Source organism: Limanda limanda, chromosome 14, assembly GCF_963576545.1.
Source record: "Limanda limanda chromosome 14, fLimLim1.1, whole genome shotgun sequence".
Taxonomy (NCBI): domain Eukaryota; kingdom Metazoa; phylum Chordata; class Actinopteri; order Pleuronectiformes; family Pleuronectidae; genus Limanda; species Limanda limanda.
The window spans coordinates 6,482,457-6,502,094 of record NC_083649.1 but is presented as its reverse complement, the minus strand read 5'-3'; the positions used below and the strand labels follow the sequence as shown (position 1 = coordinate 6,502,094).

Below are 19,638 nucleotides of genomic sequence, written 5' to 3'. Positions count from 1 at the left end.
TGTCAACAGTATTTATCCTGTATTATAAAAGAGTCTTAGAGGCCGGCTGGACAAGTTATACAAGTTATTCAGATGATGCCAGACAGGCTGTTACTTTCTATTGGAGGGGATCATGGTCCGAGGCGTCTTTCACACCTGCTGTTTCTTAAAACACTATGTTTATCATCCAACCTCTGGGACCACGATCGATATCTGTGGGTTTCCGGTGCAGGCAGCAGATCTCCAGACCGAGGGTCAAGTTTCCGTGAACCATCGACCGTTTACAGTCTGATTAGATTGTTGTATCACTCAAGTCAATTGTTTCTACACAAAAAAACACAGTGATACTTTGGGAAGGTTTTATATTATCAGGTATCTCTATGAACGTAGATTAATTGAAAAAACAGATAGCTGATGCATTTCTATCAGTGTGTTTCACCTCTTCACATGGACTGTTTTACCAAAGCCTGCTCAAACCTAATTGGTCAAAGTAGAATGAACCCAACCAAAAGGCTTATAGCCATAAAAACATGTCCTTCACCTACAGATTCTGCACATTCACATGCAAAATCAGTTAATAGAGATAAGTTTGGACAAAAAAGGGAGGTGTGAAGTTGGCTCTTTCCAAATCTAATTATTCGTAAGGTGTTGAAGACACTTTTGTAGAATCACATTGATCATTTCAACCGGTCGACCTCAGCCAAAGAAGCTCACGAGAAGAAAGAAGTAGTCGGCTGCTCTCAGGCACACGTGCACTATATGTGGCATGTCGGGGAGACAGGAAGTTTAATTAGACCTGGTAGAAAAACAAATTTGACCCTTGGAAACCTGACAAACTGGACAAACACCTGAGCGTTTGGCTGTCAGTGCTGTGTGAGCTCACACCTGAGGTCAGGCCCGGGCAGAAGCATCTCTAATGGTGGCATCGCACTAAAGAAAGAATAAGGGGCCTATTAAAAAAGTGATGCTTAAAGACGCTACAGCTGCAAGGAAGAGAAATGGGTGGATATGATAAGTAGATTAATTTATCACTGATTAGACTTTCAATTACGCTTGTGGAAAAAACATACCTGGAAGGCCGAGAGAGCAAAGAACCAGAGCGGTTATATTAACACTGTGATTCATTGGGGGAATGAAAACTTTAATCATTTCCAGCTTGTTTCCTTGTATTCGTCAAACCGCCGACATGTTTATAGGTTTGTTACTTTTATAAGTCAACAGTAATAGGATGCCTGAGGCATCCCTGAGCCCAGCACTTAGTTATGGTGCCACAGAAACCAGGGCTCCACACACAGCATTGAGAACAGAGGGCAGAAAAGTTGTTTCGTCAACTATTTTCTCATATTCTCCTTCAAATATGATTATAACTATTGCTTATTTTCTTTCCTGCTCTTATTACCAATATAAAGTCCCTGTTTTTTCCATAATTAATATTTCTACATGGATGTATAATACGCTGCTGGTAGTAGGAGAGAATATTCAACACACATTTTCCCAGAAATTACTTTTCTATAGATTAAAACTGCAGCAGCAAACACTTTCTATGTAGAGGATGGAATGACTGGCTGGATTATGTTCAGGGGCAATTTCTTGAATGAATGAAGCGCTACATTCATTAACAGCAGTGGAGTCGCCGGGAGGTGATTGGGTTGGACGGCGAGCGCTCGAACCTGTCAGCCCAGAGACATCAGCAGTCCTGCTGGTGCTTCGGTTTGGGCAACAATGATAATTCGGTTAAAATTAAAGAGTTAATGACCTCGTCCCTGAAGTCATTGAGTAATTTGTTCTGTATTTTACACTTTGAATGTGAACATTTTATTTGTTTTTGTGTGATCTAGTTAAGAAACAATCGAAAAAGGGGAGAAAACAACCTCCGTGGTGCTTTAAACAGATATAATAAGAATTTACTTGGTTCATTTTCTTGTTCTCATTTGGGGTTTTAAATGAAGTTGACTTTTCTTTGCACTTTTTGCAAATCACAACGTAGATAATGGGTTTTCTTTAGCAAAATGTTGGGTTTTCTTGAGCATAACTGTCCTGAACATTTAAGACAAAGATCATCTTTCATTTAATCTTTATACAGCTGATTTATTCATGACCACACTAATACATGTTCAGTGCAGTGGAGAGGTAACGTAGATCTTTCCATACAGGTCCCTAATACACTTGAGTGGACTCCACTGAGGATGTATGTCCTCCTCTCACTGAAGAGCATTTAAGATGATTGCTGTCTGTGTAAAACCGTCTGTTGTATATCATAATCCTCTGCTAAGGCAATGCAGCACAGAGCTGCAGAAGAAGAAGGATGCCACTGAATGTGCTGCACCAAATCGTCGGGCGGTAACAAGCTGAGTTGGTGAGCTGTGGGTCCGTGATGGGGGTGCAGAAGCATCCCCCCCTATAGCCGGGCTGATGAGGACTGAACTGCTGGGAAAGGCAGGCGGGGGTGAATGGCAGGATTTGCTCTGTAGTTGCCAACTCAAGCTACAATGAATCACTATGACATGTTATTTATCAGTAGATGTTGTTGCTGACAAGAGCATAAAGAGAAAAGTAACAGTGTGACAACAAACTTTTACTCAAAGATAAACTGAAAGAATAAACTAGTGCCAAGTGTAAGTAGGTTTCCTCGATAAGGAGCTGACACCAGATCAGCCATGGACACGTCCACCCTCCTCAGGATGGTTTATCTGGTCTTCTGGGTTAAAGCTAAGAACTTCCAGGAAAATACGTCGTACCAAAGTCATTTTCAGCTGCATCGTTTGCATTTGGATAAAACTGAATATGTTTGGACTGAATACATTTTCAACTCCATAAGGATCAGAGCATAAACTCACTTTTACTAAATTCATCTAAATTTGTTTGGTGCGAGCATCTGCTGCTGTGCCAACGGGCAAAGCTAACATTAATGATTAACATAATAAACATTACACTGGACTTGCTAAACATCAGCATGTTAGCATGCTAACACAGGCATTCAGCTTGTAGCACTGCTGTGCCGTAGACTTGTTATGATTTCTAATAACTAGATTTTCTTATCGTTAATTTGCTAAATAAGATTGGATTGGACAGTTGGATTGACGAGCTGTATAACTTTGTGCTCTTCACATTCACAGTTCCCAGTAGCTTCTTTAAACCACAGATGTCCAGATGTTCACCCCACCCTGACCAAGTACTTTAATATACTCAAAAGAAGTCAAAGTTAATTTAAAGCGGTACCATGGGAGTTCTCCACATACAGCAGCCGAACTAAAGGGTGGTTCAGGACCGACTAATGGGGAGAAATGAAATTCTCTGTGTACCATGGGAGTTCTCCCAGCAGTGTAGGCCCACAGCAGCACAGCTGTGACTATACGCTTAAACAGGGAAAGTTTTAAAGCTAACTTTGGATGTAGAAAAACGATCTGTCTCACGGATCCAAAGCTGGATTCACAGGAGAGGAGCCTGGTAGCCTGAGGCCCTTCAGGGGCTCTATGAACCACAGGCATGCGTTTAGAGTGCAACGAGACAATAAGGCACGACGAGCTCTTAAGGACACGATGTAGCTCCTTCATTACGGGATCTGTACATAAGGGGAAACATTTAGAGTTCTACGATTCTACAGGGAGCCAATGCAGAGAAGATAATATGGAAGAGATGTGATCTGCTGCAGTATAAGCATCAGTGGGAATCGACTGGAGGATTGTATCTGAGTCATTAACCCATCCTGATAATAACAGCAGTCTAGTTGAGAGAGTATTTTTAACCTAAAGAGGATGTTTTTCATTTTTACGATGTCACGCAGGTGGAAGTAGGCTGCTCTACGGACGTGTTTCATGTGCGAGTCAAAGAACAAAAACTGAGTCAAATGCAGATGTGGATATGTTTCACTCTCTCATTTAACACTGAACACAATGGACTCATTGTTTTGTACCGCCTGCTCGTCTGCCCGGTGATCCCCAAAGAGCTGTCTCTTGGACTTTGCCACATCCGTCCTCCGTCACTGGGCCTGGAGAGCTGGAGATAAACTGGAGCTTCCTGTCGGGGCCGCGCACGTCAATGCACCCGACTCGAGTCTCGGATGAACTTGAACTTTGCGACACAGAGTCCTTGAAACTTCCGATGCTTCTTCAGTTGTTGCCCTGATCGATACCACGCTTCAACTCGACTGTAGCCTCTTAACTGCTCGATTTCACAGATGTGTTCTCATTATCTTGAGATCCTGAGGACTCCCTCTCTCTCTCTCTCGCCCTCTCTTTCTCTTTAACATTCAAGATTCAAGATAACACACTGGCATCAGGGCTGAATGTCGATATGAGAGTGTCTCAGTCTGACAGGGACAGTGCTCCCAAATTATTGAAAAATGCAGATTTGTTTTAATTGATTCATTTTCTTTTATGTAATCACCAAAGGGACAAAAGACACTGTCAACAGTTTTCACAAAGACTTTAAATGTCTGGTTCCAGTAAAGTGAAGTTTAGAGGCCTTTTCTATAAGTTGACGTGGTTGTCAAGCAACACATCTGCTAGAGGGGTAGCACAGAGATGAGAGTTTCTGATAATAACAAACGTGGCGATGGTGGAGGCGGTTGTTCTTCACGAGATGACTCGAGTTTCTTCCCCGTGTCCCAAGGTTATCTCACATGAACTGTTGGCTACATGGTGCTGCTCTGTTTCGTCTGTATCAGAAAACTTTAAGAAGACTTGCAGAAATATGGACGAAATTAGCACAGAGTATGGACTGAAGGCTTCGTGTCTTTCCATATATCTTATCCTTTTTTATGACCTATTCTTTTTACGTGGATTTCGTGTCACAGAAAGTCATATTATTCTTTTTTTTATTATAGTTTCTATTATTCTAAAATCTCTGCTTTTACTTAATACCACTGAGCCCCCAGTGTTCATCTCCCTCTGATTTTGCCTTTAAGTTCTACTAAAGATTTAATCTGGTTCTGTGTGTGTCTGTCTGTCTGTGTGTGTGTGTGTGTGTGTGTGTGTGTGTGTGTGTGTGTGTGTGTGTGTGAGTGTGTGTGTGTGTCTGTCTGTCTGTGTGTGTATGTGTGTGTGTGTGTGTGTGTTGGCTCCAGTGCTCTTTTGTAAGCCGATTTTCTCCTATTGAGCAAATTTCTCCCAAATCGTGTTGTCTTTGGCAAAATCATGAGAAATAACTTGAGAGCGTTTCACATGGACTCTGGCTCATATCACATGCACACAGCCGAACAAAAGACATCACATGCACTATGTAGCACACGGAGCAGCACTGAAGATACTGTTGCATCATGGGAGTTTCATTTTCTGTCATTCGAGACCAAACCAGTCCAAAATCTTACAGAGCAAAAAATTGTTAGAAATTTGTTCAAACACAAAGTCTTTAAAGCTTCCATCTTCAAGCACAAATTACATTAAGATAGAGGCTTACATGCATTATGCATTTATATATTATATATATGTATATATTATATCACTTTATATTGTCAGTGAAGTTGGAATCTATTTTTAAAACTAGTGCTACAGACTGGAGGGTTTTATATTCAGCTATTAGCCTGTCAGTCCTACACTGCATTGTCTCAAACTGTTTGACCAACACCGACCTTATAGATTATAGCTTTTCATTTATGTTACTGTAAAAGTATTTTCCAAAGTATAAAGACACAGTTTTGCCATAGGACAGAGTGGGTAGAGCACAAATACATTTCATTTTTGCGAAGAGCTCTGAGTTCCAACTGAAAAAACAAGACGGCAGAGAGAAGCGGTCGAAATGAGTTTTCTCTGTCGGGTGGCGAGGCTCAAGGTTAGAGATGGGTGAGTGGCTCCTTCACATTGAAAAGTGACAAAAGGTGGTTCAGGCATGTAATCAGGAAGCCTCCCATGCCTCCTTCCATCGGAGAGAACCCTGGAGTAGACCCAGAACTCCCTGGAGGGACTACATTACCCATCTGGCCTAACAACAGACTCCGTATCCCCCAGGAAGAGCTTGAAAGACCTTCTGCCTCCATAACCTGAGCTCGGATAAGCTGAAGGTTGGATGGTTGCTTAGAAAATCAGAAAAGCATTTAGCTGAACAGTCCCCCAGACTTGTGAGTTTCCGTGTGTTGGAGGACTCCCTCTTGCAGCACGAGGCCTGAACTGGCCGAGCCAAGAAGGGCCCCTGAGTACATGCCCGAGCTCAAACCTGCCAAAGATCCAGACAGTGCTAGTTATGAAATGGCCAGACACTTTCTCTGGAAGACAAGCATTGTCTCCCGTCATTATGCTGCAAGACAAAGTGGCTGTCAGACAAGGGAACAGTTTACCACGTCTGCCGCGACAAAAGGAGACGTTTTGATTTGATAAAGGTGCTGCAGACCTCAAAACTGGGAGATTTTACTCCCAGTCCCTTTTTCTCTGATGTCTCGCCAACTCTGCGTGCCCTCATGTATATGGTAATAGAGTCACATTTCTCCAGTCATCACACCCACAACCATCTGTCGAGTCAAGGCCTCACTCAGTGTAAAGCTCTCACCGTGTACTTCCCTTTCTGTTCTTTTCTAAAGCTCATTTCTTGTCTGCCAGTTTATCATTTACTTCTTTACATGTTCATAGACAGAGACCTGAAGCTTCACTGACATCTGCTCAGGTTCATGGTCGATGTTTAGTTTATGTCTTCTTCACTCGGTCTATTCAAATGAATTATTCTCCTGCTGACTTTTTGGTCTGAATGATAACTTTTATATTGCTCATATATAACTCTAATAGTATTGCCCACGGCTAGAGCAATAAATAATGATGTCCGTAACAATATAAAAATACAATTAACTTCTTTTTTTTCAATGTGCCATAATAATTTGGCTCAATATGTATCATTTAAAAAGAAGTTCTCATTCCCATTTGTCAGAGAGATGATGAATGGTAAAAAAAAAGAAAAAGAAGATCTAATTAGTTCTGATTTATATGGAAAAATATTCCAGAAGCTTGTGCTCTAAAATAAATGTCTGCATACACAAAATAAAATCTTCCATTCCCTTCACACACATATTGATATATATTGTTATTAGACCTGAACCTATATATCAGTCGATATGAAAATTTGTGTTACAGAATAAGAAATGCAAAAGTAAAAATGCTCATTTATGTTTCAACTTAACGTAAAACAGGCTTATTTTTGTTGTGTGACAAGTTAATTGCTAATGCCAGCAGCTAGCATGCTGAATATTATCTATCGTTTGTACAGAAGCTTTTTATTGTGGGTGAGTTTGCACATGTCACAGCAAAGTATCCGAGCTGTACAAGTTCACACAAACATTACACTGGCACAAAGTGTTCAGTTGGAGTAACAATTATAAACACAAGCAGCCCACACTGATGATGGTGAAGTTAGTTTCAGTTTTGCCCTTTGAGCATGACGGCATGAAGGGCAGTGAAGTGACCCTTTGTCACAACAAATGAACACGACTGAAGTTTAATATGCAAATGGTCCGTGTGAAGGGGCACAGCACATTGCTCATTTGCATAATAAACAACGTGCAAAACTGTGGGCAAATATTGAACATTTATAATCACAACACACATGAGTCAATATGAGAAGTGGACTGAAGTTTCACCAGTTTGTTTTCAAAGTTTATATAATAGGAATGAATTGATCGACATTACATTAATGCTGTTGTTGATGCTGTAATTAAAAGAAATGTGACAAATATCTTCACCCTTTATGTCAGGATTTGTGTTTCAGTCGCGAAACGGCACTTTATCATTTTACACCTTTGTTCTTTCCTTTTTTCTCTGCCTGACTGATCCTGATCAGAGTGGAGTTGATTTACTCTGCAGCTCCGGTGGGTTTGCATGTTGAGGTTAAAATGCTCAGCAGCTCCGTTAATTGGTTCTCATTTAATTAGTGCAGAGAGCAAAGAGAAAAGCGTGAGGATTGTGTTTGTGTTTGTGGTCAGCTGTGTTGTGTTAACTTCAAACCCCTGGAGGTATAAAAGTAAAGTGATGTGACAGGAGATCAAATGGAAAAACTTTGTCCAAACTAAATAAGGAATAGGATAAAAATACACATTTAAAAAAGCTCCATTAGTTTGAGCAGAGAATGCTGAAGATTTGCGATTTCTTTTTTTTGCCACAGGGGCAGCGGATTCCAGAGCTGAAGGCATTTTGTGTTCAGGTTTTCTGAAGCCTTTGGAATTTGCTACGAACATTCACTCGGACTGAAAGATGAACTGATTCGATTTCTGAGGTCAAAGGTCAAGGTTGCTGCGGCGTCACAGAACTTAATTGTTGCCTTGTGAATGCAGTTTCTCGGCAACACTTGGACGGAAGTTCTTCAAATCTGGTACAAATATTCACTTGACTTCAATGATGACCTGATTAAAATATGGTGGTCAAGATAGAAAGGTAAATGCCATGGCGGACATATGTTCTTGGTCTTTTGAACGTGATATATCACTCAGGGAATGTCATTACAACATTCACTTGGACTTAATAAGAATGTGCAGGTCAAACGTGACCTCTCAAAACCCTCTTGTGGCTCATGAGCATATTATCTTAATATGCCTCAAGAGATTCCACTTAAATGTTGGACAAATGTTCACTTAGACTCTGATTAGATTTGGGTGGACAAAGGTCAAAAGACAAGACGGCCTCAAGACACACGTTTTTGGCCTCTTGACCCTGATTTCTCATCTCCTGTCGATCTTAAGGGAATTTATTCAAATTTTGACCAGTTGTCATTTGGACTGGAAAGATTAACTGATTACATCTCAGAGGTCAAAGGTCAACAGAAGCACAGAGTGGCAATTCTAGTTTTTAGTAGTTGCTGTATATGTGAGTTGATTGAATAAACTTCTAATGTGGGTTTCATCATGTTTTTATTCAACATCTTAGAATTCATTACTGACATACTGACATTAGGGATTACCGCCAGTGTTTACTTAAGATGAATGTGATTCATGAATGAAGCCTCATATTGGGAGCTGCACACTGTTTACCCTTAGTTAACAATCTGTGCCGATGCCTCTAAAGTAAAGAGAGTTGATGGAGGCAAAGGGGAGGGACCCGGGGGAGGCATCGAGAGGAAGAGCCTCTTTGCAAAGCTGGTTTCAAAGCAGAAGCAGACGTACAGCTCGAGGTGCTGGTTGCAATAACTTTCATGTTTCCATTGAACAGGAATCCATTATTAAGAGGGTTCCAGAATATAAATATCTCGGTGTTTGGAAAGATAAACTCATATTCAATTACCATATAGATAGAAGTAAAACCAACACTTCTTTGCTATGTAGGAAAAGGTTATTTGCAGTTTTTCCTTCTGTTCTTAGTTATGAGGGTGTGATGTATAGGGAAGCCTCCTGCTGTTTATCGTTCTGCCCTCAGGTGAAACAGGGGTGATCCATACAGCACTCGTTGCATCCTGTAATGAGAGTTTCAGTGTTGTTCTCTGTCCTACAGAAGTGATAGACATCTGTAACTGCTCATCCTCAGGGCGTTCTTTGGAGAGCTGCTGTCATATATCACATCTATGTTCGTCTGGTGTTCTGGAGAATATCTCACTTGCTCTAATGTCTCCTCTCGTCCCATGTGTCTGCGCTCAGCTCGGGAAGATCTGCTGATAGTTTCTATGCTCTGAACTCTTAAAAAACACTCAGCCTCTGTTTGTACCAGTTTTATGTTTCTGAATTAATTGTTTTTTTTAATTGACTTTTTCCAGTAATTTGAAGCTGTTACTTGTAATCATCGTCAATTCAGGAAAGCTTAGGATGTAGATTTTAAATCACTACACAGTCATTGCCTGAGGTGAAAACTTTAAGGTTCAGGTGATAATACAGCTCCACTTCCTCCCACTATCCAGAAATGATACAAATAAAACATGTTATTTGATATGTAAATATTTTTCTGTTTTTTCTTTGAACAAGCATTCAGCCAATTCAAATTATACACACATATAAACACTATATAGGCTTATATATGTTGGATATAAACAGGTTTTGTATACGCACACAACTTCTTTTATTAGATTTTAAAAGTAATAACAACTTCTTGGAGGCATTTTAAGTTAGTATGCCGCAAGAATATTAGTGGAATATTCATTTTCATTAGCCAAGTAAACAGCTTAGATGGAATATCGTATTCGGAATATTTATGTCCGTAAACATTGTAATTGTCTGCCCTGTATGAGAGCGGGGTCAAACTTTGCCATTACTTCTCTTCTGTTAACTCGTTTTCAATATGGATGGGGGGGAGGTTGATAAATTGCCCATAAAAAGGTCATTTTCCTCCCGTGGTGGTTCAGCCCGACAAGCTTCCAATCCATCTCAGACCTTCTGCACGGCCTGACCATCCACCTTGCTGTCTCAGTGCGCGCTCTGTCTCATTTCTTCTCAGGGAAAATACATCCAACCTCTGAAAACAAGGCGAGAGAATAAGAAAAAAACAGCCTCTGCAGTGAAAGCGGGATCATTAGGCAGCAAGGAAGGAAGGTTATTGGGTCAGAGCATTCAAAACTCACAGTTGCAGGTTGAGAAATGTGAACAGCAGCTGAGAGAAGAGCCAAAAAACGAGAGCAGATACCGGTGGAAGATGCAGGAAGGTTTTTCCTCCGGATCAAACTGATATATATGACCAGGCAGTGAGCAGATCAGCAGAGGGAAGAAGCTCCGACATGAACAGACATGCTTCTCTGTGTGCTGAGGAAAGGGCCTTGATGTGTAGTGACGATGACATGTTTCTTTTATCCATTCATCCATTCATCCAGCCATCTTCTTCCGCTTTTCCGGGCTTGGTATGTGAAGTAGGTTCTTCCTCACATCCCTCTTCACCTCGTTCCCAGGCCAAACCAACCTGGACTGTCCCCATTCGACCTGTAGCAGCAGCGGTTCTACATGGAGATCTCTGTTGAAGTCCTGACTCCCCTCTCTATCTTCTGAGAGGAGAACATACATTTCTGCTGCCTATATTAACCACCTTACTCTTCCTGTCACTAACCAGAGCCTGTGACCATGGGTGAGGACGTAGATCAACCAGTAAATGGAAAGCTTAGCCCCTCAGCTCGGCTCCTTATTCCCTACAACAGCCCTTTAGAACCCATCTGCTGACCTTTAATCTCCCTTTTTTAATTTTTTTACCAATTTAGTTGACAGCCTTCTTCATTCATCTCCGCAGACCGAGTCACATCTTGTCTTCTGTTTTTTGTCATTGCGAGATGTTCTTCCATTTAACCGATTGAAGAAACGACCGGAGCTGACAGCTTCATTATAAAACAACACTGCGGTTAATTGTCCTGATCATGTCTGGCGGGGGAACCGTATTATTTATTTACACCCGTTAAATGAGATTTGCCGTCGTCTTTCCACATGAAAGTACAGCTTTTATCATGTGTGTCCTCCACATCGCTGCCTTCTGGAGTCAACCCCCATTCCTCTCATTATTCCCATAGCATATTTAAAATGCAAGCAAGGCAAATCTGCGTAGCATGTCCTCCCACAGGAGACACGTTCGAAATAAGCAAACGAGAGGAAAATCCTTGCAATCTATTTCCCCTTCTGCATTTCTTACTGCCAAACGAGGGAAACTGCACAATACATATTGTTTTTTAACTTATTCGGTTGGTCACAGTCATAAATATCTGTCAACATTACCATATGCAATTAAAAGTGAACAACCTTGTGAACGGTTGTCCAAACTTACAAATTTGCAATTTAAAGACATTAAAGTAGAGGAATAAACAAGCAGCAGTGCAAACACTTGCTGTTAACTATGCGACAGCGAATGAAACTTTGTGCACATATTTTAAAATGGAAATCATTCAAATCAAATTATTATCCCCCTGGTTCATACAAAGGCTTCTGTGTAAATCAAGTTGATGGTGGCATAAACAAGATGAACACATTCAAGCTTCTGTGAACAACGATGGGATGTGATCATCAGACGAGTCCATGGCTTTGGGAACAGATGGTTCAGAGGTTTCTCACAGGTGTGTGTCCACAGTGTGTTCGTTTCCCACATGTGAAATACTTGTTTGCTGCTCTGTCAACTGCGTGCTGCTGCTGCCTCTGGGGCTGATGGCAATGAGAACTACTCTCCCACTCACACACAAACACACACAAACACACACACACACACACACTCAAAGATTCCCTGGGTCCATGCCAAAGCAGTAGCCTAGCAATGGCTGCTTATCCACTCCTCGTGCATTAGCATTATCGTATACTCAGAGTAGTCGTAAACATCTGCGGTATTTATCACAGAGAGGATTTCCCCCTTTTTTTGCTTTTGTTTATAATTACAGCACCATCTGTTCAGCTGCTCTCAGCAGCACCGACACACGTCTGCTGGTTGTGTGTCAGCGTCAACACAACCCACAACACCTCAGTTCCTTTATCTCTGCCTCGCCAGTTGTACGACGCCACTTCTGATAATATTCGCTCAACAATGTACGCAAAAACGACTTTCCTACTCATTACCTCTCGAAACGAAATAAACAACACTCTCACAGTCATGAATAAACATCCCTGCACTTCCATGTAATTATCCGGTAAGCAAAGCTTCAACGTGAACGATGAAACCAAGTTCAAAATTTGTCGGGTTTGGGGCACAGTTGAGGTAGAACTTGTGGTGAGAGTTTCACAAAGACAGTTATTTCCAGTGGAGGGATGTAACAAAGTACATTTACTTTATTACTGCTTTTTGCATGTATATGTACTTTACTTTGGTATATCTACAATCTTGTACTTTCCACTTTTACTCCAAGACATATGCCAACAAATATCTGTATTATCCACTACATGTTCACATAGTAGTCAGAGTGAAGTATGTAGTAGACCACGTTAGGGAATCTGCTGTTACTTTTACTGGTAGAAAAGTAAATGTTGTAACTTTTTGTCTGTTCATTTGAACTTTTACTGAAGTAAAAATGTTTGAGTTATTCCTTCCCCACAGTTATTTCTCATAAGAGGCGACGCCATGTAAGTGCAGTGTAACTACTGGGTCGTTTGTTATAGTTCAGGCAGCATTAGGACATTCTGGGGTTTCGCCCTCAGAGCAAACATGGCCCTGACAGCTGTGTGATAATTGTCTGAATAATTTAACAGTGAAGTGCATGCAGCTCAGTTCCGAATAAGCTGCACTCAGTGTCGAAGGAGACAGAGTTCAACGTTTTAAGCTGAGGGAAGATATTATCTGTAATTATCAGAAAACCTTTCTTCCCAATTGTTTCTGATTCTGCAGGAAAATGGGTCTCAAGGTTTCACATCATGAAGTTAAGTGAAGAACTTCTGGCAGCAGCACTTTCCAGAACACATTCATCAAGAGGTGTTTGTTGTCCGGCTATTCTTTACATTACGATAACTGTGAAAGCACGATGGCTAATTATGTCGAAGTTTTACTGTCGGAAAAAATCCATTAGCATCACAATAAACAAGATCTCCTCCTTATGGCGAGCTGCCCATCGCACACATTTATTCCAAGTTAGCTTTGATTAACAGGAGCGTACATTTTTAAAAGCCCATATAAAAACTTTAATAGTTAATGTTAATGTTAGTAAATGATGGTTGATGATCCGAAACGTGGGCAGTAAGTGAGGGAGCTGTTCAAATGAAATGAGAGAACATTTTAAAGGAGACATAAGGGTTAGGGTTAGGGACGCTTTTTCAGTTTCTCTAATGTTTTATAAAATATTCTTGTGAATGTTAAAGTTCTGTGGTAAAGGCAGCTTCTCTGGCACTCCCCCTACTGGCTTGTTTATACTCAACATTAGATACGAATAAAGAAATGGACGGACCCTTCTGTCAGTACTGCATTCATTATGAATTATTGCAAATTGTGCAGGACTGTGTATCCAGTAGTTGAGTGAAATGACCATAAGACACGAGGAGGAAGATTTTAATTTTGGCAACAAAGCAGTTAGCACAGGGAACATACGATAAGGGAACATCTGATGGCACAGGGAACATCTGATGGCACAGGGAACATCTGATGGCACAGGGAACATACGATAAGGGAACATCTGATGGCACAGGGAACATCTGATGGCACAGGGAACATCTGATGGCACAGGGAACATCTGATGGCACAGGGAACATCTGATGGCACAGGGAACATCTGATGGCACAGGGAACATCTGATGGCACAGGGAACATCTGATGGCACAGGGAACATCTGATGGCACAGGGAACATCTGATGGCACAGGGAACATACGATGGCACAGGGAACATCTGATGGCACAGGGAACATCTGATGGCACAGGGAACATCTGATGGCACAGGGAACATCTGATGGCACAGGGAACATACGATGGCTCAGAGAACATATGATGGCACAGGGAACATACAATGGCACAGGGAACATCTGATGGCACAGGGAACATCTGATGGCACAGGGAACATCTGATGGCACAGGGAACATACGATGGCACAGGGAACATCTGATGGCACAGGGAACATCTGATGGCACAGGGAACATACGATGGCACAGGGAACATACGATGGCACAGGGAACATCTGATGGCACAGGGAACATCTGATGGCACAGGGAACATCTGATGGCACAGGGAGCATACGATGGCACAGGGAACATCTGATGGCACAGGGAACATCTGATGGCACAGGGAGCATACGATGGCACAGGGAACATACGATGGCACAGGGAACATCTGATGGAACCGAGACGCTTTTGCTGCAAATTGCTTAACAACCAACGCCAACGTGTTGCGTGGGCACTGACGATTATTGCTTCAAACGGTTTAATCTCCTTTTGTGTATAAAGGCAGCTTAACGTACTCGCCATCATTTCCTACAGGTAATGATCAGATAATGATCCGAAACGTGGGCAGTAAGTGAGGGAGCTGTTCAAATGAAATGAGAGAAAGTTTTAAAGGAGACATAATACGCTTTTTCAGTTTCTCTAATGTGCTATAAATGTTCTTGTGAATGTAAAAGTTCTGTGGAAAAGGGAGATCCTCTGGCACGCCCCCTACTGGCTTGTTTATACTCAACATTAGATACGTATACAGAAATTAATGGAGGTACATTTGCAGTGCCTCCGCAAATCGTGTTGGACTGTGTATCCAGTAGTTTAGTGAAATGACCACGAGGAGGAAGATTTTAACAATGGCAGCAAAGCAGAGACTCTAACAGTTAGCAAAGGGAACATCTGATGGCACAGGGAACATACGATGGCACAGGGAACATCTGATGGCACAGGGAACATACGATGGCACAGGGAACATACGTTGTCACAGGGAACATACAGTGGCACAGGGAACATTCGACGGCACAGGGAACATACGATGGCACAGGGAACATCTAATGGCACAGGGAACATACGATAAGGGAACATCTGATGGAACAGGGATCATCTGATAGCACAGGGAACATCTGATGGCACAGGGAACATACGATGGCACAGGGAACATATGATGGCACAGGGAACATCTGATGGCACAGGAAACATCTGATGGCACAGGGAACATACGATAAGGGGACATCTGATGGCACAGGGAACATACGATGGCACAGTGAACATCTAATGGCACAGGGAACATCTGATGGCACAGGGAACATCTGATGGCACAGGGAACATCTGATGACACAGGGAACATACGATGGCACAGGGAACATCTGATGGCACAGGGAACATCTGATGGCACAGGGAACATCTGATGGCACAGGGAACATACGATGGCACAGGGAACATCTGATGGCACAGGGAACATCTGATGGCACAGGGAACATCTGATGGCACAGGGAACATACAATGGCACAGGGAACATCTGATGGCACGGAGACAAACGGTCGCTTTTGCCGCAAATTGCTTAACAACCAACGCCAACGTGTTGCGTGGGCAGTGACGATTATTGCTTCAAACAGTTTAATCTCCTTTCGTGTATAAAGGCAGCGTTACGTACTCGCCATTATTTCCTACATGTGCTTGAAGCGGCTGACCAATCATAATAGAGTTGGGCCAGCTGGCCAATCAGAGCAGACTTGGCTTTAAGACTGGAGCTGAAACTCCAAGTGTTCCAGAATGAGACTAAACAGAGGAGCTGCTGTGATGACAGTTTGAGGAAGGAGAGCATGTAAATAACACTAAATAATAATGTTTAAATATTATGTGTTTATAACTATGTCATTACATATAAGACACATATTAGATATAAAAAGAGATAGAAATAATGAACATGGACATTTCTTCTGGGTGGATTTTGAAAGAACTAGTAGAATAAAGTTTTGTTGTGCTTATAGAAGCTAAAGTTTGCTTCTCAAACCTCTTCAGTAAAGACCCCTCGAGCAACGATTAGAGCACAAACAGCCTGTGCTTCTTTTGCCTCCGTTGCTGATATACCTCTGTGTGTGTGTGTGCGTTTGTGTGTCTCTTTGTTTGTTTGCGTGATGTGTGTGTTGAAATTGGGACACGCATGCCCACACACGCACAAAACAGCCCAGTAATGAGCATCAATCCACCTCAACCGAAGAGATCATTCCTCCTCTATAACGTTTGAGCAGCTCTATAATGAAAAGAGTCTTATAAAGATTGATTTTTTTTAAACGTAAATAATGTCACCCCCTCCTTTTTCAGTGTATAGTAGGTTCTTTATCCCCGCTGCATACATTCAATTTATATTCAAATACCCTGGTAAAAATGAACCGTTTTATATTATGAACTCCTATCAGCCTATAATGAAGATGCCATGGTGAATTTGCCGTAAGCCCATGCATAAGTAATCATCCACAGACATTTCTCTTATCAACACATATATATATATATATTTGTTGCTTGTGACTGATTTATACTGAATGCTGTGATTTAGCAGCTTATCTTTTTTTACGCCAGCGTAAGACAGAAAGGCCGACACGGGCATAATAAAGCTGTAACTGTGTTAAGTGATTATCACACTGACCTTACCCAACTTGTAGGCTACATATTTAATTAAAATCATATTCTATAACCTGGAGGCTGTTTGGAATAAAGGAATGTGCAGCCAACGAAGCAGGGGAATATAAAATAATAAAGATGTATGTTAAGTGGAACAGTGAGTTCATAGCAGTGTGGAAAAACGACACCCACTTTAAAGCAGCCTCAAGGAAATTGGACTCTAAATACAGTCTGGGTTATTTTCTATGTAGTTGAGGATAATCCACAGGAGTGTTGGGCATTGGAAATTTACATGCAATAGTTTGGATACGATACTTTACCATTGTTGCATAGTTAGAGGGAGTGGAAGACGACAGAGCTTCTGGTTGGATGGGTCTTTTATAGGCCTTTGAATACCAGTCAAATACTTTAGTCCAAACTCCAGTGAGCGAGGGTCGGGTCCAGAAGGTGTGAGACAGACGGATTGCTATGTCCTGTATTGTTAACATCAGATATCTGCAATCATCTCTGAATCATGCAATGGAAGATTTTTTCATTTATCAGTTGAAGTGACTCGGTGATGACCAGCAAAATCCCCTCAATTCATCTTTATCAGCCCTCAGTGACACTCGGTGACACTCTGACAGTGATGGACGAGGCCAAAGTGATTTTCTGCACACACAAAAAAAAGAGGGGACAAATGTCCTTGTGTACAGGATGTGTTGAGTTGCTGGCTTCCCTTTGCGCATCGCGGGGCACAGTGACAGTTCTAGGTTAACAGCCACACAGCAAAGCCACATGTGCACCCGCCGCAGCTACAGAAAAATAAGTGTGTAGAAACGGTTCATGCTTTGCTGAAGCTAAAAATAAATCTCCAGTGCCGTTCTCGCGATGCACTGGTGACACAGCAGATGGATGATACGAGATGAGAGGAGGAAGAGGAGGAGGAGGAAACGCAAGAGTGAGGACCCCCTCTTTTCCAGACCTCAACACCAAGGTCTGGGGTCCCTGCAAAATCCTTCAGCTCTGTGCTGATGAACACAGGATTGATCAGGAGTTTCTGTTTGTGCATCGTGAGTTTTAAACGCTCCTCTGCAAGTGACCTTCGCAGGCGTCTGTAGGCGAAACACAAGGTGAGCCACAGACATGAGAGGGAGATGGTGCACGAGCATCCAGACCTATCACCTCTGGATCCACCTTCACAACAGACCTCTGTGTTGGTTCTGACAAACAAGACAGAAACACGGCACAGTTCTACACCTCTTTGTGCAGCAAGTGCTTAGTCAAGGTCTTGTGGATCAAAAGATTATTTATGGCTGCAGTTGGAGAACCGCGGAGCACGCTTTGGATGTGGCTGCACATCAGCAAGATGAAAAAGGACCTGCGTGCCCCAGTGCCACAGAAGCTCAAGGGCTGTGTCCACACGCTTGTCCTTCCACTCTGTCAAAACACAGCGACTGGCGTGCCTGATAAAACTTTGTGGCAATCAGCTGTGAGGCAGAGGCTCGAAACCTCTGGTATGTAATCTCAGCCCACTCAGCCAACAATCACACCAAGCTGGTAATGCTGAGATAGCCTGTTACAGCGCGCTGGAAATTGCATACCATGCAACAGTGTAGTGTTTACCCGGTTGGGAAAATGCCCAGAAAACAGCGACGCAATGTAAACAGCATTTTATGATGACTTACCTCACGTTAGGGTCATTGTCGGAGAAAGACTAATTTCATTAAGGTAATGCATTGCTGTTTAAATTGCGTTATGGAAGTGACTATGAACGTGTCTCCAGCCGTCTGTGGCAACGTTCCACTGGGATCGAATGAGCTTATCTCTGCTGGCTGAGCTCACGCAGACTAATTCATTATGCTGAGAGGAGAAGGTGAGAGGTGAAACCTTTACTGTCACATTCAAGGGTGAATCCAGTGTGAAAAGAGCCGTTTCATTCAGGTATAATTAGAGCTTGGTGATGTGGACAGTAAATATATTAAGATAGGGATTTTACTATGAATGTCACCTTATATTTTTATGAATGAATTTACTGTTCAGAGTTAGATCAGCATATTTCATTGTACACACAAGAACCTCCAGCTTGTAATTCGTGATTTATTCACTTTTTTATTGTGGTTTGAATCAGGGGCAACAGCAGAGCTTCAACTGGTTGTAACACGTGATTAAAAGAAGGGAAAAGGGTGGAAATGTGGAGATTATTTGTGGGTCGAACAACTCAAAGTTGTGTCTTTATCATTTTAAACTCCTCAAAATACAGCCCAGAGAAACACGCAGTAAAAGCATCATCAGCATCAGCATCCTCATCAACATCTTCATCATCATCATCATCATCATCATCATCATCATCATCATCATCATCATCATCATCACCATCAACATACACATGGAAACAACTTTGACCGTCATCTATTACATTGCTTGATGGATAATAAATAATATTGGATTGTGAGACACAGTTGATGGAGCCTGAAAAATCCAAAGAATCCAAAGATGTGATGAAGATATAATGTTTTGCATAATATTGATTACAGTACGTGTTTCACCTCTTCACTTTACATAACATCGATATAAATTTGACGTTTAGTCTCTTACTTTTAATAAAAAATGACACTTTCATTGCAATATTAATTGATACAGTTTTAATGCCCAGCCCCGGGTTTATAATAAAGAAGTAAAACTTTGAAACATGTCTTCCTCTGCAGGTAATGTGTTCGTTGTGAGTCTGGCGTTTGCTGACCTGGTGGTCGCCTTCTACCCGTACCCCCTGGTCCTCTACGCCCTCTTCCATGACGGGTGGGCACTGGGAAACACACAATGCATGGTGAGACCCCATCAGTTCCACTGCACCCCCACTGA

At 42.0% G+C, this 19,638-nt stretch overlaps 1 protein-coding gene across 1 annotated transcript in view; it reads left to right on the top strand.

The window, feature by feature from the left end:
* Nucleotides 1-19,638, top strand: part of mtnr1bb (melatonin receptor 1Bb) — a 32,597-nt gene that overhangs the window by 11,324 nt on the left and 1,635 nt on the right. Inside the window, exon 2 of the mRNA XM_061086016.1 lies at nucleotides 19,485-19,603. Within this exon, the coding sequence (XP_060941999.1) occupies nucleotides 19,485-19,603 (119 nt within the window). The remainder of the gene's footprint in view (nucleotides 1-19,484; nucleotides 19,604-19,638) is intronic.